Source organism: Vipera berus (assembly GCF_964194415.1).
Source record: "Vipera berus genome assembly, chromosome: 1".
NCBI lineage: Eukaryota > Metazoa > Chordata > Lepidosauria > Squamata > Viperidae > Vipera > Vipera berus.
The window spans coordinates 306,989,250-307,012,482 of NC_138202.1; the positions used below are offsets into that span (position 1 = coordinate 306,989,250).

The 23,233-nt window shown below is 41.2% G+C and overlaps 1 protein-coding gene across 1 annotated transcript in view; it reads right to left on the reverse strand.

Annotated features, from left to right (window-relative positions):
• Window positions 1-9,049: 9,049 nt before the first annotated feature.
• Window positions 9,050-23,233, reverse strand: part of FBXO28 (F-box protein 28) — a 36,524-nt gene continuing 22,340 nt past the window's right edge. The window contains exons 3-5 of the mRNA XM_081332915.1: window positions 19,394-19,532; window positions 18,732-18,927; window positions 9,050-11,224 (exon numbers count right to left, since the gene is read on the reverse strand). Coding sequence (XP_081189041.1) covers window positions 10,830-11,224; window positions 18,732-18,927; window positions 19,394-19,532 — 730 coding nt within the window. The 3' untranslated portion in view covers window positions 9,050-10,829. The remainder of the gene's footprint in view (window positions 11,225-18,731; window positions 18,928-19,393; window positions 19,533-23,233) is intronic.

Sequence of the window (23,233 nt, forward strand, 5' to 3'; positions counted from 1 at the left end):
TAGTTATAATCATAGTAGCCTTACATCGTTATTTACTTTCTCTAAAGTAGTCTTAATACTGAATTTGATCAGCATTTTAAAAAAATACCTTGTCAGCCCCCATCAGTAGATTTGTCTGCAGATGCACAAATAACAGGCAATCTGTTTCTTAATAAGTTGACAAAAGCTACATTGAGGAGATGTTAGTAGGCAAAGGAGAATTGGTGATCCCAAGGACCAAGCTACTTCTAGGTTGTAAAAACTAATCATGATGCTTTTTAAAATAAAAAGTAAGAATACATGACAGTAACAAGTTTATTTGAATAAAAAGAATGTTTGCATGTTTCAAAAATTATTTGGAAGAAATGATAATACAAACAAGCATAACTGCTAGCTAAGCAGGATGAATACTGGACAGACTACTAGAAAACCCAAAGATGTAAGGCTTAAATTGTAAGCCGCCCTGAGTCTTCGGAGAAGGGTGGGATATAAATGGGATTAAAAAAACAAAACAAAAAAACTGAAGCCAAAAAAATATCCTGGAAGAGGGCAACAGCAAGATATAGATGGACTGTATGAGTATGGAGGCTTAAAGTTGGGCAGCGTACAAGTTTCATAAATAACGTGTGTGAATATTACAGTATTGCAATGCTATATTATACTATCATATTATGGCATAATCCTGCATAATATAATTGCATAATTTAGAATACAATACAAGAGAGCCAATTTGGTCTAGTACAGCAGCTCCCAACCTTTTCTATACTCTGCACCCCTAGAATGCTTCTGATAAGATTCTCGCACCCCTCACTAAAGTTTGAAATAATGGCAATGAATTATGCATATACACTATAATTTTGAAAACCCACATTTTTGCACCCCCTGGAATATCGTCTCGCACCCCTAGGGGGTGTGAGCACTCCCGGTTGGGAACCCCTGGTCTAGTAGTTAAGGCACCAGGCTAGAAAGCGGAAGCCCATGATTTCAAGTCCCACCTTAGCCATGAAAACCAGCTGAACCAGTCAGTCACAGCCCAGTCCACAGGCTTGTAGTGAGGAAAATAGGAGGAAGGGTATGTTCACTGCCTTGAGTTATTTAATAAATAATAAAGGGATATGAATTAAAATATCGTCACACAGCCAAATTTTCAAACTGGATTATATTTATTTTTGTTACTACAGTACTATTCCTGTATGCCCCTAACGTCACTTGGTGTTGAGCTCTAATAACTTTTATATACTGTAAATAGTATAATTTTATTGCTAGCACAAATGACCCTTTAGGCCAGACATGTCAAACACAAGGCCCGGGGGCCGGATCCGGCCCGTGAAGTGGTTTCGTGTGGCCCGCGAAGCCATCCTGGAAACAGTGAGGGAACGGCCCCCACTGCCTTGGCTCTGGCCCAGAGACCCTCCTTCTGCCAGAGACCCTCAGATCTGTCCCACTCCTGCCCAGGCCCCCATAGGCACCCTTCATGCGAACGATGTAGAGCTGGCCACGCCCACCCAGTAGGCCATACGCACTCTAGCCACGCCCACCCAGTAGGCCACACCCACCCTGGCCATACCCACTAGGCCCGCTGAGGCCAACCGCAATGCTGATGCGGCCCTCAATGAAATTGAGTTTGACACCCCTGCTTTAGGCCATCCTCTCTGATTGGCCAGGGAACTACTAACTTCTTTCTTATTGTCTTAATCCAGTGGTACACGACCTCTAGCCAAGTGTAGCGGGGGAGGGAACGAACTAAAGCACCGCCGCACAGATCAGCTGGACTACAGGGCTTCACAGTAGCCCAGGATCTTTGCGCGCAGCTACATGCTGATTGGTGCTTCCAAGCAAAGGGTGAGTAAGAGAGAGAGCAAGAGGTTTTTGAGAACAAAGGATGAGAGAGAGAGAGAGAGAGAGAGAGAGAGAGAGCGGCCTTTGCGAGCAAAGGGTGAGTGAGTGAAAGAGCGAACGAGAGGCTTTTGTGAGCAAAGCGTGAGCGAGTGAAAGAGCAAGCAAGGGCCTTTTGCAAGTGGAGTGAGCGTGAGTGAGGGGCTTTTGCGAGCAAAGGGTGAGAGAAAAAGGGAAAAGTGAGGGGAAGAAGGGAAAAAGAAAAGTCATTGACTTCTGACTTCCGCTGTTGCAGTAGAAGGAAGCGTTAACATTGATCCTCAACTTTTTACTTTTCCATAATATAAACTAGCCATTTCTATAACCACAAATGAATCTAAATAATAAAATCCCAAATCCCCCCCCTTTTTTTTAGTCATCAAGTTTTTGACACTTTGCTAAGCATTGGTGGTACTCGAATATTGTCATGTCCTAAAAGTGGTACAATCTGTGAAAAGGTTGAAAAGCCCTGTCTTAATCTATGGAGAAAAAATGCAACTTTTTTTCTACACAAGTACAAGCCAATTATCGACACAGGAAAAAACGGTTTGTTATCAGTGCTGCAATTCAAATTAAATCACACTGAAAGTATTGTGAACATATGGAACTCTGTTGACAGAGCTCATGATCAGTAAGAAAAGGCAAACAGAGAACAAAGCAACAAATGACTAGGCAGCACTCATGAAGGGAAGCAAAATCAGATCACCCTTGATTCTTATCTCTCTGCACAACTGGGCCTAGGAGTGAATGATTAAACATACAGAGGCAGGGGTAGATGTCTCATGCTAGTCTAAGTACGGTGAAAACAACTGTCAAAACAAACCAATTTAACATGTCAAAATTTATGCTGAGTTCTTAGAGCAGGAATGCCAAACTGCCGGCCTGTGGGCTGGATGCGTCTTGCCAAAACTCTGCCCACTCCATTGCTGGCAATGGGGAAAAAGTTGCAATACGTTGCACAATCTCACATGATGTCGCGCGTTTGACATGCCTGTCTTAGAGTGTATATTTGATAATGTTCTAAAATAGAAACTCATTGGATTATAAGATTCTAAGGTTATTCTAAGTTACTTCCTAGTTTCCATTTAATTTCTGATTTAAGATAATCCGTGAGACAGCATCTGCAAATGTTTAAGCAAGCTAGTAAGTAGGCTCACTTGAGTTCAGGAGCCTTGCAAGTTTGGAGGTTTTGGTTCAAGAATTTGTTTTACTCCTTCAATATCAGGGACCCAAAGATGGAGAAAAGATTTTCAATGTTTCATGTTTCATGCAGTGATAACTATTCAGTCAAGAAAAATACATTGCACGTAATACCGAAATACTTTTTGTACTACTTTGTAAGCTTTCTGCAGGGAGGTTGCTTTTGACTTTGATTTGACAGTCAATATGGTAGCAGGACTCATACAACTGGAGCCTTCCCCCCCCCTTTTCCCCCCACACAATGCATTAAAGAAATGGGCAAGCTGATAGGTTGATGATAGCTTAAGAATATAAATTGACGAATATAAAATAATTGAATCCTTCAAACAAGGAATGTCCCTTTTAAAACCTAGAGGGAGCAAAAATGGTAACTTCTATAGGAAAGGAATCCCATTCATAAGAAAAGGTCACAAATATTTTTTTTTCAACACCAAGTCAGCCAGGAGTTGATCAGGTTATGTAGAAACAAGCTACCCAAAGTTAAAAGTGATTAAATTACCCATGGGGCTTCCCTTCTCTTTTTACAGCTTCCTTGTGAAACTGACAAAGTACAGACATGCGGCAGGAAACTCCTTACAATGATAGGATTAGGAAGATACTGCTGTTTTGTACTAAAGTAACTTTGTAACAAAAAGGACAAATGTAATAAACCAAATGTAAACACTTATGAAAGAAACCATATAGATTGGCATGCTGTAAACAAAGAAAAGTTTTGTATAAAGGTCCGAGTTAACACTTAATTAGGGGCATTTGATTTGGATCTCTGTCCCAAGCCTGAGGTTCTGTCTTTCTGCAGAAAGAAACAAGAGTTCCAGCGTGACTTATTGGCTGCTCCCACGAGGAAAACAGCACCCAGCTGATGCTCAGGCCAACAAGGCTTTCAGAGCATGGTCACAATCACCATCCATGACTTTTTTCTTCTTCCCACCAGTGCCTCTGACTGCCTATTAACACAGTAACTACCAGACATCTAACTTTTCTCCAAGCTAAGGGGGGAAATTTCTTGAGGCTATACCCGAGCGATATTAGAGGGAGCAAATCCTGATGCAATATTGGTATATCTACTAATTATTTAGGGCCAACTCGTCTTGAGATGGAAATGACATAGACAATATTCTATAGACAAGGAACAAAATTAGTCTTGCCAGGAAATCATTGTGCTGTGACTAGGGGAAGCTGTCAATATATTCTTTCCAGTCTGAAATGTTCTTTATCTGAAAAACTATACTGCATGAAATTGACATTTCTATAGGAAACGTGTACAACTTGTCCTTTGGAACCACGTACAGCTCATACCAATAGCAAACCAACCTGTTTCTTTTTTTTCCTTGGGACAACAGGATAAAATACTCTGCGGAAATAAGTAGACAATTAAGCTTTGCAGAGTGGGATTCATTTAATAAGAATTAGACAGGAATAATATTTAGTTAGGAATAATGTAAAAGAATTTGTAATAAAAGGGGAGAACTTAACATTAGCCTACACCACAAAGCTCTCAAGAGACTCCCTAGCCATATCTTTCTTTCCTGTTTTTCCCTTCTTTTTCTCAGAAGGCTGAATTTTGTTATCAGTTACCAAATTTTGGGTGTAATTCTGTAATCACCAGCCAAACATCAGTTAATCAGTTTAGAAATGTTTTAATTAGTTTTACAATTGGCTATTATAGAGAAATAGCATGGGCTGTAAATTCCCTGATTCTTAACTACACCGTATACTCAAAAAACTGAAACAGATGTAACTTGAAAATGTATGGCAAGGCCACACTTGAAAAAGTAGAATGTGTGACTAAGTATAAGAATTTAGAAAATGTACTGTTATAATAGAGGAAATGGGGAACACGTGCATATCACTGCATTTCCCCACCCCGTTTGCTCAACAAGCAAAATCCTCGGTAGTAAGCCTGGCCAATTGCAATTTGTTGTTTGGCTGAAATAGAGAGGTGCTGTTGTCTTCCTGTGCTTTACTGGCATCCCCCAAGATATGGCACCCGTGTGCAGTGTATACCTGCACAACCTGAACACATCGGATTCTCAGAGACTGCCTGGGTAAGTGGCTGCAGTTTTCTTGGCAAAGTTTTTCAAAAGTGGTTTGCCATTGCTTCCTTTCTAGGACCAAGGTCACTCATCTGGCTTTGTGCCCAAGACAGGACCAGAACACACAGGTTCCTGGCCTGATCCCTTAACCACTATACCAGATTGCCTCTCTTCTTAAAATGTATATAAAATATAAAATGCTAAACTGGTAGATATATCTTTGGGCCAGATTGAGTAGAAATCCCTCTGAAGAGTAGGGCATTAGGGGTTCAATACATTGTCAGCAGTTTGGCTAAGCGTTGGCCTAAACAACATAGTTTTAATATAAAAGAAGATTTTAAGGTCATAAGTGGGCTGATAGTCCTATTATGAACCCACAAAGTACTGTATGATTACAGATCACAGACCACAAATTGGACACAATGTCATTCCCTTTTTCTACTTTTCCCAAAAACTCCGAGAGGGAAGTTGGGCTGAATAATTTGCACAAAATCACTGAGTAAGCATCCTGGTTGAGGATGGACTTTAGCCAGAGTCCAGCATTTTAACTACTACATTATACTAGTTCTGTCACCAATTCTTACTTGTTTGATGGACCATAGAATGCTATGGATATAGTGTACTTAAATCTCAGGAAAATATTTGATGGCTAGGATGGATAAATGTGAGTTGTATTTAGGTATCTAGTGGATTGGCAGTTGGCTGAAAAACTGCATCTAAAGGGCATTCATAAACATTTCTGCCTCATCTTGTAATATAAGTGGCGTTGCTCAGAAATCAACTCTCTCCCCAATACCGTTCAACCTATTTCTAAATGATATAGGGGATGGAACGGAAGGAGGGCTATCACACAGTACCAAGTTGGAGAAATTAAATAGAAAGTAAAATCACAATTCAAAATTACCTTGACAAACTGGAATGTTAGCTCAAATCCAACAGTGTGATGTTCAGTTATAACAACTCAAGCTCCTGTATCTGGGCAGGAAAAATCAAATAGTACAGATAGTCCTTGAGTTACGACCACAATTGAGCCCAACATTTATGTTGCTGAGTTAAACATTTAAGTGAATTTGCCCCATTTTATGACTTTTCTTACCACAGTTAAGTGAATCATTGCATTTGTTAAGTTAGAAACATGGTTGTTAAGTGAATCTGGCTTCCCCATTGACTTTGCTTGTCAGACGTTTGCAAAAGCTGATCGCATGACCCCAGGACACTGCAACCATCATAAATGTGAACCACTTGCCAAGTACCTGAATTTTGATCGTGTGATCATGGGGATCCTGCAATGGTCATGTGAAAAATGGTAATAAGTCAATTTTTTCAGTACCACTGTAACTTTGAATGGTCACTAAGTGAACTGTTGTAAGTCGAGGACTACTTGTACTATCCCAGGTCTTGGAAAAGACTCAATAGGTGGATAAAAACACCAAATCCAGTCTAAACACTTAACTGTGTGATGCATCATAACAATAATAATTTAAGAACAAATGCATACAAAATCAGAATTGAGAAGATAGCAATTGATAGCAAGTGCCACCTCTGCAAAGAAGAAACAGTGGATCACCTAGTTTGTTGCTGCAAGAAGATCACACAAACTAACCAAAAATAATGACAAAAATAGCAACAATGGTTCTTTGGAAGATCTGCAAGAAATACCATTTGGCTGCAAGCAAGAAGTGGTGGGACCATAAAATAGAGAAAGTAATAGAAAATGAAGAAGCTAAAGTGCTCTGGGACTTCAAAATTAAAACAGACTGGCACCTGCCACATAACACCCCAGACCTAACAATTGTCAATAAGAAAAACAAAAAAAGTCTGGATACTGGCAGTACCTGGAGGAGAAGGTAACAAAATACAAAGATCTGCAAGTAGCAAAAGAAAGCAAAGGTGGTACCAATAGTACCAATAGTAATGGTACCAATAGTAATAGGTCCTTTGGGTGCAATGGTACCAATAGTAATAGGTGCTTTGGGTGCAATCCCAGAACAACTAGTGCACCACTTGAATGCCATTGGCATCGACAAATTCACCATGAGTCAATTGCAAAAGGCAGCTTTACTTGGAACAGCTTACATTCTGTAATGATACCTCTATCACCATCAAACATCTGCACTGGTCTATCCAAGTCCTTGGAAAGGATTCAATAAGTGGATAAAAATGCCAAATCCAGTGTGAACTTCTGGCTGTGCAACAAACTATAATAATTAGTTATGTTTTGTGATTATCATATTGGGAGGAAAATTGGATAATAAATACATGTTTTCCTGACCTCAAATATTAATGCAACTTGATCCACTCTAAGGTCTTCTCCATAACCAATAAATAAATGTCTGGTATCTTTTTTACAATATGTGAGAGCACATAATGTTTCAATGGCCACATTGTGATAACACTAAGGTTTGCTCAAAGGCAGAAGGAAATGCCCCTCCTAGGAAACAGGAGGAGGAAAATTCACTCTCTGGACAGCTTATTCATGAACAGAAACCTCTTAAATTCTTGACAAATTGCACTGCTACAAATATATTTCACAATATATAGTGCTAAAGCAAAAGAATCCCAACACTACAGGAAATGATAATATAACTTCCAATCATTGTTTATTTTAGAAAGAGTCAGCATAGTCATAGTCCACTCTGTATCAAGGCTGCAGCCATGGAGGTGGTCAATAGTATTAAGTACCTGGAGGTGCAGATAACTAACAATCTGACTTGGTCTATTCATATGTTATCTTTAGTGAAGCGTGCAAACCAGCACTTGCATTTCTTGCGTCGGATGAGGAGAGCACATTTTTCTCCTGTTCTGGCCACTTTTTACAGAGGTATGATTGAGAGCATTTTAACGAACTGCATCGCTGTTCGGTTTGGTTTGGTGGTAGCAGTGCCTCAGATAGAAGGTCCATACAGTGATAAGGACAGCTGAGAAGATAATAGGAAGCTTGTTTCCTGTTATTCAGTATACTGCTTATAAGAGCTATGTGCTTAGAATGTGAAGCATTGTTAGAGACTCCACACACCCACTTCACGGTCTGTTTCTGTTGCTCCTCTCTGGGAAGAGGTTTCAAAGTATTTATAGCAGAACTATTAGATTCTGTAAATAACTTTGTTCCTTATGCCATCCTTCTTGTAAATTTGCAGGATTCTTTTTTTGTCATGCATATATATACATTCGAACTAAACTGTGATGTTTCTGTGTCATTTATGTGCGTGTATGGGGTATATAAAGGGACGCGGTGGCTCAGTGGGTTAGGACGCTGAGCTTGTCGATCAGAAGGTCGGCAGTTTGGCGGGTCGAATCCCGAGTGCCGCGTAACAGAGTGAGCGCCTGTTACTCGTCCCAGTTTCTGCCAACCTAGCAGTTCTAAAGCACGTAAAAATGCAAGTAGAAAAATAGGGACCACTACGGTGGGAAGGTAACAGCGTTCCATGCGCCTTTGGCGTCTAGTCATGCCGGCCACATGACCACGGAGACGTCCTTGGACAAGCGCTGGCTCTTTGGCTTTGAAATGGAGATGAGCACCGGCCCCTAGAGTCAGAAACGACTAGCACGCATGTGCGGGGGAACCTTTACCTTTACGGGGTATATGCATAATGGTATTTTTTTGAGAGCTGAATGCAATGAAATTCCATTTTAATGTATGCTGATTAGTGTGCATTTAAAGTGACAGTATCCTATCCTATCCTATCCTATTCTTTAATCATTATACTAAATTTATTACTGATGACTCCCTCCTCAATGAATATGACTCTTAAAATATCCAGTTTGAAGGCCATCACTGTATCTTGTGAGATGTAATTAGATTGTGAAACAAAAATAAATAGCAAAACGCACAAACAGTTGATCTATAGAGCAACATTGAAAAATACTGTATCCATATTGTTTTTTATAAATTAAATTAAAAATTAAATATACCAATGCTGATTTGAGATATACTGAGATATATTAATTAAGAAATGCTCAAGTGAATGTTTCAAAATTATTATATTATCTGAAATAATTCAGTGTATGCTCACTGGTAAGATACATAGCCTGCTCCCATTAAAATTAAACAAATACACATTGTTAAAAGGCCTTAAGGTAGCAAAACAATATAATTTTTTTAAAAAATTAAACACTCCAAACTCTTGACATCAATTTGCAGTACTTTGTTTTAGGGAATACATATTCCAAATTAAGAATTAACAGATTTTTTTAAAAGAAAAAGCCAAGAAAAATCCTTGGCAAAGCTTTTTTCATCAAACTGACAAAAATGAGTAATCCATCTGTTTTAAACCCAGGTACTTTAAGAATATTATCGTGTAAGAAGAGCTTTTTGAATAACCAATCAGACCCATTTTTCCATTCCCATTTCAAATTTCAACATTACCAAAAAGCTGAATTAATCATAGCAGGTTGAGGGAAAAATGTAACAGTCAAGCAATAGAATTACATTACTTAGTAATATCAAATTAAAACATGGATAACAATATTTGTTGCAGGATTAGAAAGAAACATAATTGGGAAACACTGTACTTTATAACTTGAAAGCTGTTAAAGGTGACAAATCCAGAGACTGTACAGTGCAAAACATGCTTTTCCAGTTCAATTTCAAAACAGAAGGGGTGCAAAAACATCTGAACAATGTATTTCTTAGGTTAATGACAGCTAGAACACAGGATTAGAGAGAGTTTTTTCCACACAACAGTAAGATCTTTTTTTCAACATACATAAAACTTGGATGATAACTGAGCAAGCCTGTGTACTCTATCAACAAATAAATTCTGACCAGTTGAATGGTCTTTCAATCACTGAATCAGGATCAGTAGTGTATAATCAGAAACCTACAAGCAAAAGGAGCCAAACCGTGCAATCTGCTTAAAGTCAACAAGCAAGCAGAAGCAGCAAAACAGCTTGGCTTATATATTCCCTTGTAGCATTTAGGCAAACTAGCTCCAAAGATAAGAAAAGCTGTGCTCAAAAGATGTGCAGAATCATGGGTGAGAAACCAACAGATGTTCTTTCAAAAGATGGGAGAGGCCAACTACTCAACAGTGATTCAAGGCAAATGCTTCTACCAAGCTGACTAAGCAATGCATGCATCTGTCTGTCCATGCAAGATAAAAAATATGGCTCCTAATGCTTAGAAGTAGAGTGTGCATTTGTGGAAATCAGACCGAGTAACCCTTGGATTATTAAATTTACAAAAATATATATAGCCAATACTGTAAGCTTACTTGTTATGTACTCTCAGACATATAAACTACTTTTCAGATGTTCTAAACAAGGTCACTTGCAACAAAAAGTCAGCCTCCCCCACCCCCATACACATTTTTTTTTAAAGTGGATATTTTCAAGACAGCAGGACATCTGTTGTTTAACCATTTCTAACTTTTTCAATGACTAAGCCTGAATTTATTTTGAAATACTAACTGATGGAAAAACTTAAGGTTCATTTGAATACTCATTTTCTGCATAGAAAATGAAAGCAAACTTTTTAGGACATGATATACTAGGTCTAGTGGGTACAAATTTGTGACAAATTATAATTGTCCTGTGCAACAGACCCACTCAAACCGAAATGGGGTTGTTGGGATGGGTTGTGAAGTAATGTCTCAGCAATGAGAGAAAGTTGTTCAAGGCTATGATATTCTGAAGAACCAGCAGCCTAGATGATACATGCTGTACTCTGCAGCATCCAGACCAGACAACCCGCTTCAGCTATTAAAGCAGTGTGTTCTCCTGGAAGTGCCGTTTATCCCAAAGTTATTTATTATTTCGAAGGCGTTTTGACTTTCTAGGTGAACCTATTGATTCAGTAGCCTTCTTCCGTTTCCTAGGGGCCTCCTCAGTTGGTGTTGACCCGGAGGAATTTCCTACTGCACTTTCCATAACTTCTCGCAATTTGCGTTCAAGCTCTGCCAGTCGGGCATTCTGCTCACCTATGATTTGGGTTTGCTCAAGAAGTTTCTGATCTTGGTCTTGGAGTTGTTTCTGCTGCTCTTGCACTTTGGTGCGAAGCTCTGAAATTTCACGTCGTAATACAGTCACACCTGCACTATTAGTTTTAATTTGTTGTTGAAGTTTGGTGACCTCTTGCCTTGATGGGTTTTGCTTGGAGAAGAGCTGCATTGTAGTTAAAGCTGCAGAAGGACCTGGAACTAAGGAAAAGAGAGAATGTTTTCTGTCTAATATCTGTTTTCAATCCCATAAGTCAAAAACTGTACATCAAATTTACAAAGTGAATACATCATCACCATCAACATCACATTCTGGTGACAGAGAAGTTCCCTGAAGATGGGCTTCTCTGCTCCTCGTGACTGACCCAGATTGGATCCTGCAACATTATTTGGCTTTATTCATGAATACATAATCCTATAGGGTTTCATAAACATTTATGTGCTGGTGATGACCTATAAAGCCCTAAATGGCTTGGGTCCGGGATATTTGAGGGAACACCTTCTGCCAGCATCAAGTTCCCTTCGTCCAGTGCGCTCACACAGGGAGGGTCTTCTCAGGGTGCCGCCGGTAAAAGACTGCCGGCAGATAACACCCAGGGGGAGGGCCTTCTCTGTGGGTGCGCCTGCCCTCTGGAACCAGCTGCCCTTGGAGCTTAGGACTGCCCCTGACCTTCGTTCATTCCGCCGGGACCTGAAGACCTGGCTCTTTGAGCTCTCCGGCCCAGGCTAAGAATTTTTAACTGGGGTTTTTATTTTAAGGGATAATTTAATCTTTTTAAATTGTTTTTTAACTTTTGTATTTTGTATTGTTGATTTTAAATTCCCTGTAAACCGCCCTGAGTCCTTCGGGAAAGGGCGGTATATAAATCTAATAAAATAAAATAAAATTTATGGTGGCCAAATAAGTGAGGTTATATCTCTCTTCTACAAAAATAAGTACAACCCTATATTGCTGATGAAATCCTGATTTTCGTAGCATTAGTACTAATCAATCAACATCCCTAGAGTTCTGTGCTTAAATGTTATTCCAACTGCAGAGAAACTATTTGGAGTAACAAGGAGGTAATGAAGTGCAAAAGTGTACAGTATTAATGTTCTGCTACTGGAAATGTGTTTGGAATTGTGATAACTGGAAGCTTTTTATTTAGCTCACATTCCTTTCTCTTTGATTGGTTTCCTTCTACTGTAAACATACTAAACATTTAATCTCTCAATGTCCACAACTCCAAACTTTTCTGTTGCTACCCCACATCATATCAACCAGTGGAGATCTAGAGTGTGTCTATCTTGAATCAAAAGTAATAGTGCTGCATTAATTGGAGTCACATATTCACTGAGTTGCAAACACTTTCCTAATTTATCAAACTTTCTGTGGCATTAATATATCTTAAAATTTTCTATTAGAACTAATATATTAGCTATGCTGAATTCTGATTTTATAATATTTAATAACTGATTGCTGTGTATTTTGAAAAGATTACTCAGAAGTTCATTAAATTGTTTTTGATTTGTCATGGAAACAGGCAAAAGGAGACAAGTAAGAATACTTAATTCATTAGAGTTCCCACCCTCAATAAAAATAGATAGCAGACATATTAGAGTGGGATATATTAAATGATATATTGCCAGCTGAAAATACCATCTTTCTGGGTCAAAATTGGAACAATTTACCCACTGTACCCTTTGTCTGGAAAATAATCGGACTCCATTCACAACAACTTTTTCAACTCTTTGGACTTCTCTTCATGGACTGAAACTAATCTGCGTTTCACCTAATCCCTGAAATTCTTTTCACAGAACTTTTCAGAAAAACAAAAAGGAGTAAGAAATTTTAGGTAAAGGTAAAGGTTCCCCCGCACATGCGTGCTAGTAGTTTCCGACTCTAGGGGCCAGTGCTCATCTCCGTTTCAAAGCCGAAGAGCCAGCGCTTGTCCGAGGACGTCTCCATGGTCATGTGGCCGGCATGACTAGACGCCAAAGGCGCACGGAATGCTGTTACCTTCCCACCGTAGTGGTCCCTTATTTTTTACTTGCATTTTTACATGCTTTCGAACTACTAGGTTGGCAGAAGCTGGGACGAGTAACAGGGGCTCACTCTGTTACGCGGCACTCGGGATTCAACCCGCCAAACTGCCGACCTTCTGATCGACAAGCTCAGCGTCCTAACCCACTGAGCCACAGCGTCCCTTGTAAGAAATTTTACCTGGAGAAAATACAACTATAAAGAGCCCTTGTCCCAGAAAAGCAGGAACTATGATCACAAGGAAACATTTTCAGGTGACTGAGTCAGATATAGTATTTATGTAGTCTAAATGCACTTTGTGGACTAGCCAAGCTAATGCACCTCTTGCTTAAGGCAAACAGGAAATAAAAAGTAAGAGAGCAGAACCTGCCAAATATTATGAGGAAAGTTTCCCAATACATAAGATTCTAAAGTCTTGTCTTGGCCATTAAAGAGACAATGGGCACAGTGTATTTTTGCTATGGCTGATGTGACATTGCTCCCTTGGTTTCAAAAATCACTTTTTATTGCTCATATATGTCATTGTAGGGCTCTACCTTTTCTTAACCCTACATTTTAATAGCTCTAAAGAGAAGATGGAGTCTCTATATTTTTCAGGAGGATTTTTATCTCATTTTATCTTATTTTCATCTCTAATACTTTTCTTAAGGCATGTGCTTTGGCATTTTTATTGTGTTTGATTTTGAATAAAGTGAAATCAGCCATGGAATGCAGCCTTATCCTGGCCAAATATTAATTTCATTTTTAAAAATAATTTGTACCATGCATATACAGATGGGAAAAAAAGATTAAAAAGAGAGACTACGGGAAAGAAAAGAAAAAGGAGAAAAGTGAAGAAAGAAAAAAGAAATATATAAAGAATAACTTCTTCCTTAATCACAAGTGTAAACAATTTAAACAACTTATTACCTTCTCTTAAAAGACAACAAATTCTTCATTCTATACATCATCTTTTATCTATAAGCAAATTTAAAATCTTTTTTTTTCCCAAGATGGCGGCGACCACGGGCGGCGTTTTGTGAGCTCCGTGACGAGCTTTCGCAATGGAAGGCCAGGAGCTCACTTGAGACCCTACCAAGGCTGCATCTGGTTGGGGGTGAACATCGGGCGAGCGTCGCTTCGGCGGCATGGAGCCTTTCCCCCTGGAGCCTCTCCCCCTTGGAGAATAGCAGCGGCAGCGGCAATTTCCTCCTGGAGAGTAGCGGCAGCGGCAGCGGCAATCAAGCGGCTGCTGATCTTCTCGGCGCCCGAGATCAGCTGCCGGGCGCTGTTTCTGACTGCTCTGCAGGGCAGCGGGAAGACAGTTTTTCTCAAGGCAGCGGCGGCTTGGGCGGCCCCCAAGCCGGCTGCGGACCATCTGGCGCCCGTTTTCATCTGGTGGGTGCCTTTCCCAGCTGCCTGGACTGTTTTCTGCATGCTGTTGGCGTTTTGGCCTGTAAAATGGCCACGGATTATCTGGCGCCGGAATCATCTGGTGGGCGCCATTTCCAACATGCTGGCTTTGCGGAGGCTTCTTACTCTGAACATGGCAGAGACCTGGCGGCCTGGAAACCGGCTGCGGAATTTCTGAGGATTAACTGGGTTAGTCTCTGGCAGCATGTTTGTAGCCTTTTATCTTACTTAATTGCTGCTGCTGCTTATGGGGTTGGCAGCTTGAAGATCAGCCATGCCTGTGATTATGATTGCATTAGGACTACATCGGATGATGGCTTGAGACCGATGCAGGGTTTGGATGGATTGAGACTTTCTTCTCTTGTGACTTCCTTTGATGGTCTGGAACAAACCCGGGATTGGACCGCGGTGAGAGGGCGGCCCCGAACTGGTCATCAACCTCCCCGCTGGTGTGAGAGGCCAGTGGGGGAGGTTCCACCCGGCAATGACGTTTACCTAATCCAGACTGAATCTCACAGCCTTGGTGAGAGGTCAGCTGTGAGTTCATCATCTGGACCGGCTCAGGTGAGAGCAGAGCCGGATTGGTGGACGAAGACATGTTCCGGTTTTAACATATTAACATCTTTAATATCCTATAACATCTGATAACATCTGACTTCCATTGTGAATGATGGCTCACACGGATTTTTGCTCTGTATGGTCCGATTACAATACTCTGGGCCGGACTTGTACGCCCTCAGGGGGGCTCCTCCCTCCTGGTCACGACCAGCCCGTTCGCTTACCATCTCCCTTGATGACGGGCCTAATTGTTGGGATCCCGAGAGGTGGTTGGGTTTACCTAGGGGCCTCTGGGGAAGACGCATCAAGAGGCCCCTGATGCGTTTTCTAGCCGGTTATTTTAAAGGGTTAGGGAGGGTGAGGAACAGTGGGGAGGGGAGGGAATTACTAACCGGCACTCAGTCTGGGCCTGTTATGGCCTCTGGCGGGATGGGGTTGGGGGTGGAGGCTGCTGGCTCCGTGTGTGCTGGGGTGGGGTGTCAAATCCCCACGACGATAGGGAATGGCAGCAGGTGGTTGCACGGAGGGCCACATCAATATCCGGGATCACGCCCTCGCTATCTTCGAGGGGTGGCGCGCTCCGACCCTCCAGTTAGCACCCTTTTGCCTGGGGATGAGGGTGATCAGGTCCCTGAGCTTAGGCTGGTGTATTTCAATGCCAGATCCGTTGTTAACAAGGATCTGATCGTGATCTGATCGAGGAGGAACGCGCGGATCTGGCATGCATTACCGAAACCTGGTTGGGCTCGAAGGGAGGGGTCCCTCTGACTGAGCTATGCCCCCCAGGTTTCTGTGTGCTACACCAGCCACGGGCTCAGGGTAGGGGCGGTGGGGTGGCGGTGGTGATTCGGGAGACTTTATGTCCGCGGGAGGCCACCATTGTCCAGATAGGCGGGAGTGAGTCCCTCCTCCTGAGATTCGGTCCTCGGGTCCAGATGGGCTTGTTGCTCACATACCTTGCACCCAGCTGTGTGGCAACAGCCCTGCCTGGGCTGCTTGACACCCTCTCAGGGTTGGCGGTGGAGTTTCCCAGGCTCATAGTGCTGGGTGACTTCAACCTGCCTTCCCTGGGAGGGTTGTCAGAGGTAGCTCGGGAGTTCATGGCTTCCATGACGGCCATGGACCTGACTCAAGTAATTCAGGGCCCGACTCATGTGGGGGGTCACACTCTCGACCTGGTGTTTTTATCTGGGCAATGGCTGGATGATCTGGGAGGGGGTTTGCCAGACATCTTCCCCCTGTCATGGTCCGATCATTATCTCCTGCGGCTAGTCTTCCGCTATGCCACCCCCCGCCGCTGGGCTGCGGAACCGACCAGGTGTTCCGCCCCAGGCGCCTAATGGACCCAGAACGGTTCCAGACGGCGCTTGGGTCTATACCTATTGCCCTCATTCACAGCCCGGCCGATGCCTTGGTGGATGCCTGGGAAAGGGCGGCCACTGAGGCACTCGACCGGGTTGTACCCTTGCGACCCCTGACCCGGCGCAGATCCCGTTGGGCTCCATGGTTTTCTGCGGAGCTCCGGGAGATGAAGCGTCGGTGACGGGGTCTGGAGAGCGGTTGGAGATCCAGCCATTCCGAATCTGACCGATTGCAGTTAAGAACTTTTATTAGGTCTTATCTTGCGGCGATGAGGACAGCGAAGGCTAATTATTTCGCTGCCCTCATCGCATCCGCAGATAATCGCCCGGCCGCCCTGTTTAGGGTGACTCGCTCCCTTCTTAACCAGGAGGTGAGGGAGGATCCCTTGCAGGGTCGGGCCGAGGAGTTTAGTCATCATCTGACGGATAAAATCGCTCAGATCCGGGCCGGTTTGGACTCTGACTGGGCAGAGTCTGATGTGGAGGAATCGGACTGTCTTGAGCATGTTATCTGGACTGAGTTTGATCCTGTTTCCCCTGATGATGTGGACAGGATTATGGGGAGGCTGAGCTCCACCACCTGTTTATTGGACCCGTGCCCCTCCTGGCTGGTTTTTGCGGCCCGGGAGGAGACACGAGGATGGTTCCAGGCAGTAATAACTGCTTCCTTGAAGGAGGGTGTCTTCCCTGCCGCCTTGAAGGAGGCGGTGGTGAGACCCCTCCTCAAGAAGCCTGCTCTGGACCCGGCTGTCTTAAACAACTATCGTCCGGTCTCCAACCTTCGCTTTCTGGCGAAGGTTGTTAAGAGTGTGGTGGCGCATCAGCTTCCTCTGTTCCTGGAGGAAACTGATTATCTGGACCCGTACCAATCGTGTTTCAGGCCCGGTCACAGCACGGAGACGGCATTGGTCGCGCTGGTGAATGATCTCTGGCGGGCTCGGGACAGGGGTTGTTCCTCTGTCCTAGTCCTATTAGATCTCTCAGCGGCTTTTGATACCATCGACCATGGTATCCTACTGCGGCATCTCAGGGGGTTGGGAGTGGGAGGCACCGTTTTACGGTGGTTCTCCTCCTATCTCCTGGGCCGCTCGCAGTCGGTGTTGACAGGAGGGCAGAGATCTGCCCCGAGGCCTCTCGCTTGTGGAGTTCCTCAGGGGTCGGTTCTCTCGCCCCTCCTGTTCAACATCTATATGAAGCCGCTGGGCGAGATCATTCGTGGTTTTGGGGTGGGGTATCATCAGTACGCTGATGATACCCAACTTTTTTTCTCCACCCCGAACCAACCCAGTGATGCCCTCACCGTGATGTCCCGTTGCCTGGAGGCGGTCCGGGTTTGGATGGGGAGAAACAGGCTTCGTCTCAATCCTGCCAAGACTGAGTGGCTGTGCATACCGGCATCTCGGGTTGACCAAGTTATTCCATCGTTAACAATGGGGGGTGAGGTGTTAGTGCTTCTACAGTATGATCCCTTCAATTTTATTTGGTCATAAGGATACATAATAGTATAGCTATCTGGATTTTCTCTCAGCAGTGCTCAGAACAAGGTCATAACTATTTTACATATTTGCAAAAGTCTATATAAATTAAACTCTACTAATCATCCACTCTCCTATTCTCCCTCCCTGTCACTGCAAATATAATTTAGCTTCTTTTCAACTGAAACACTTCTAGCAGCAGGAAATTATCTTTTATGGAATTTCCCAAAATCTCTTTTCTCAAACTACTTCCCAGAATGGATTCTTCACTCTACTCCAATTTACAAATATACTGAGTTTCCAATTTGACTAAAGCAGCATTTTTGAAACCTGGCAATTTTAGATGTATTTCAGTTCCCAGAATTCTGGGAATCTAAACCCCATCTGTGTTACTAATTCTAAGTGGAAGCCTAGTCAGGTTAAATTAATTAAAAGCCCTGAACAATTCTTAATCCAAGCAAACCCCTTTAAATCAAGACAAGCCATATTTCTAAAGCTCTTTTTGGATACTTGCATTTATTCTTCAGCCTCGTTTAATGAACTCTCTGTATGGAGAACTTATTTTCGCATATGAACTCACTAATTAATTAAAATTGGATATATTTTTGTTTCCCCCCCTCCCAAAAAAAAAATTATTAGATTATTTTTGTATGCTGGACAGATTCTTATTAAAGTAATTGGAAAATACTAGTATAGGCATATTCTCCATAAATTCATTAAAAAGTGCTTCTGTCATTTTTAAAGAACACTTGAGTATACGCAAGAAGAAACCATCTTAAGAACATTTGAAAATATATTTCATTCTTACCATAAATTCTCTGCAGTAAGCCAAATCATACAACAGTGAAACTAATATACTTTCCTACTGGCTGAACAGAATAAGACACTCAAAGCAGTACCTGGAGCTGCTGCCATAAGACGTCCTGATACATCTGAACCAGGCAATTTTCTTTTTAGAATTGGAACAATCTTCTCATCAAAATATTCCATTGCCATAGATGAAATGTCCCTTAACTCCTGAAGGACTTCATGGGCTCTTTGGGGAGCTTTAGTGGAGTTTACATACCTTAACACACGATAAATTTCATCTATTACCTAGTAATAAATGGAAAAATAGAGACTTGGCTACAGCAAGATCAAATGAACATATTTTCCAACTAGGATATAGTTTTCTATAATAACTTTTTAGTTATTTAAAAACAAATTAAAAAGTACTAGAAATAGTCTGTAAAACAATTTAAGGGTCTGCATGTTTAATCTGACTTACAGGCATAGTAAATCTGAGGACAGTAAATCATAGTAAACCTAGAAAACAAACCAATTGTAATCAATATTTTATATATGTCTTTATTTTATACACCATATGATTGAAGACTTTTCAGCCAGGTAAGCCAATTTGTTATAGGAAAGGAAAAACCAGTCTTATACAAGAATAGATAATAAATAACAAAAGCCGCAACATTTGTACAGGAGATCCTTACTGATGTCCTCAAAATAATTTAGTGCTAACATATATATTAAGCATTTCCTTAACTTTAATATAGCCCTTTTTAAACATTACCTTTCCAGGTATGAAGCAGCAGAGGTTGGAATCCACATATTTCATAAATGTCATGTTTAGCAGTGATAACCTTGTTTCTACTGCAGCAAGAATATCTGCATGGCGAGCTAGTGAATGATTTCTCCTTTCTGATTCCCGTCTAAAAAAGAAATTCAGGTCTGTCATTAAGTGACACTGCAAGTAATAGCTATGAACAAAAAATTACAGAATTAGAAGATGTGAAAGAAAATGTGACATCAGAATTCATATATTATTAGACCTGTCCAAAATTCCTAATTCTATTTAGTTTATTTTGTTAAAAATTGAAAGTTGAATTAAAAGCAGCTTCCATTTTGATCAAACTGTTTCTTTTTTGAAATATGTTTTGGGAACAGATAAAAATTTATACGCATATCAACTGGTTAGAATTATTATTTACAGACATCATATTCCTATAGACCAAGGGTCAGCAACCTGAAACAGTGAAAGAGCCACTCAGAACCGGTTCCCTCACAAAAGGAAAAACTGGGAGCCGCAAAAAAATGTGTGCACATGCACATACATGCGCACATGCGCAGAACAGGGTTTGACTGAAGAGTGGAGCCAAGGTGAGATATGCACCCACCCTGCATATTTGAATTGATTGGTTGAACCTTTTTAGTCCCTTTTTTTTTTTTTTGGACTGCACATGGCAGAGGACTGGGAGCCGCAGGAGACGGCTGAAAGAGCCGCATGCGGCTCCGGAGCCGCGGGTTGCAGACCTGTGCTATAGACCATATCAGCAATCAAATTCTTATATTCTTGTCCGTTCCCATATTCCATCTAGGGAAGATTTTAGGGTTTATTGTTTAATGCCTCCAGTAAGGTACAAAAATACGCTTTAGGTCCATAAAAGTACTCCTTCTCCTTTTAAAAAGATGAGAAAGGGCAGGCGCATTACTAAAAATTAGTGAATTAATTAATTAATTAATTAATTAATTAATTAATTATAATTTAATTTATATACCGCCCTTCTCCCGTAGGACTCAGGGCGGTTCACAAGGTATTTTAAAAAACAGATACAATTACAAAAATCTTAAAATCAATTAAAAAAATTATATAAACCTTGCAATAAAACCCCAGTTAAAAACAGTTAAAATCCCAATTAATATGCTCAGACCAGGCCAGAGAGCTCAAAGAGCCAGGTCTTCAGGTCCCGGCGGAATGAACGAAGGTCAGGGGCAGTCCTAAGCTCTACAGGCAGCTGATTCCAAAGGGCAGGTGCACCCACAGAGAAGGCCCTCCCCCTGGGTATTGTCCACCGGCAATCTTTTACCGGCAGTACCCTGAAAAGACCCTCCCTGTGGGAGCGCACAGGACGAAGGGAGCTTGATGCCGGCAGCAGGTGTTCCCTCAGATATCCCTGACCCAAGCCATTTAGGGCTTTATAGGTCATCACCAGCACCTTGAATCTCACCCGGAGGGCAACCGGAAGCTAATGCAGTTCGCAGAGCAGAGGTGTTACATGGGAGTATCAGGAAACCCCCATCACAACCCGCGTGGCTGCATTCTGCACCAGCTGAAGCCTCCGGGTGGTCCCCAAGGGCAGCCCCATGTAGAGAGCATTGCAGTAGTCCAATCGGGAGGTCACGAGCACATGAATTATTGTTGTTTCTGAATGCATGTACTAATTTTCTTCTTAACCTAGCATAATTTATTACTATTTTGTAGTTCTGAAATTAATAAGAGGATGCAATAATGAAAACCAATTCACATATTTTCACTGGGGAAAACTGTCTCTTAATACAGGGGTCCCCAAGCCCCATCCGTGGGATGCAGGTAGCACACAAAACCATGCCCCTCTGGTCCATGGAAAAACCTCTCTCCATGGAACTGATCCCTGGTGTCCAAAAGGTTGGGGACCTCTGCCTTAATACACAGGACAGATTATACTTCAAAATCTAACAATCTTCACATTGAATTCCAATGTGTTTTTAAAATTAACCCCTTTTCATATGTCCTGCATATGTCAAAGTACAGCAAAGAATAACAGGTTAACTCTTTTATTTCTTTTAAAAAGTATTTGCATTGTGTTTTACTGAACACAATGCTCCAATTAGTAGAAGTTTCAAGTTTTGTCCAAATATATATCACAAACTAGTCATTGTTAGCTAATCAAAATTATCAAACTAAATCAAGTATTTGGAAACCAGCAATTATATTTACAAATCATATTGTGAGCTCCAAATTTTATTTAACTATACACAAATGAGAAGAGAAATGATAGGGGAACATGTAATTCAAGGCTAGGATGACACATACCATGCTACTTCCACAATAGCATAGCATGCTATATGAACCCTGAGTAAGATCAATACTTTTTGTTCTAATTTTCAAACAATAAATGTCAACTCAGAAAAATAATTCTTATATGAAAAAGATAACATATTACTGCACCAATTATTTTTCCCCAAATAGGATTTACTTCATTATGCATTTGCATATAAAGAATCAGTTGAGATTCATGATCAACTAATTCTTTCTTGAAGCCCCTAAATATTAACTATGATCAATAGCACTTCATAAATAATGAAACATACTGCTAAATATAATGCATTAAAAGTTATATATAGTTAATACAATAAATAATTTAAATGTGCCAACCCGAAAGCTCTTAAAAATAAGAAGACATTACTTACTTAATATAATGAATGCTTAGAAATACTGAACATCTCTTTTTTATGTGTGGACCTTAACTTTAAATTTCAGATGCTGCTGATTAGGTTTATGTAAATAATTCAGGGTGCTTTTCTCATGAAGGAACTGTTCAGTACTTTTGCTCCTGAGTACAACGAAGCAATAAAACTCCCCCAAGATTTGGTACAGTTGCTTCCATAAATGGGTCCAGAGAAGAGATTTAAGCAAAGTGCTTTGTTGAATTACTGACACAATTTAAAATTTCCTAATTTTCTGTTACAAATATTACAAATTGTTTTATTTCTTGCTAAACACATAGCTAAAACCTAGAGAATGATAGTTTATAACAAATTATAAATTCTGGATCTAAATACAGACACCGAGAATTCTAGAGCAGATTTAGGTGGCGTAAACGTGAAAGAAAAATTGGTAACCACTATGCGTGCACTTTTTGTACGTATGAAGTTTGTTTATTTAAGTTTTCTTTTTCCAAGAACTCAATGCAGTTAATATCTAAAACTGTTTTTTATAATTATAATGCATATATTGCACAGTTACAGAAAATATTGCTTGCTCCTAAAATCCACACATTAATTCTGCCCTGTATTGCTAAAACTTACATTCTGTCCCTCAATACCTGACTATCACATATCAATAAGCCTCTATTAACGTGCCTAGCATTCTTTTCATTATATATACACATATACACATGTTCATATGAAAAATGTTCTAAATATTTTAAGATGCAACCCTGATGCTTTTTTAGGTGCCATGTACAGGTAGTCTTTGACTTACAATCGAAGAGTAGACCCATGCTTGGGTAGGAAACCCTATACCATTTCAGACAAATGATTCAGACAAATCATTTGTTTAGTTGCAGGATCCAATCTGGCTCAGACACCGGAGCCCAGAGATTTCAGTCTTGTGCTGGAGCCCATCTTCAGGGAACTTCTCTTTAGCAGAGTGTGTGCTGTTCTGTGTGTGGTATTTATTGTGCCTTTTGTAAGTAGCTTTTTAGATGTTGATTGGGGTGTGTTGATGGCTGGCTTTTAAGTCATTAACTGTCGTTTGCTTCTGCTGCCCAGCCCTCACCTTCTAAATACTTGATAGGCTGGTGGTAAATCAGCTCTCCTGTTGACTGATGAGGGGCCTATTTCTCAGACTTCAATCACTTCCCTGGCTGTT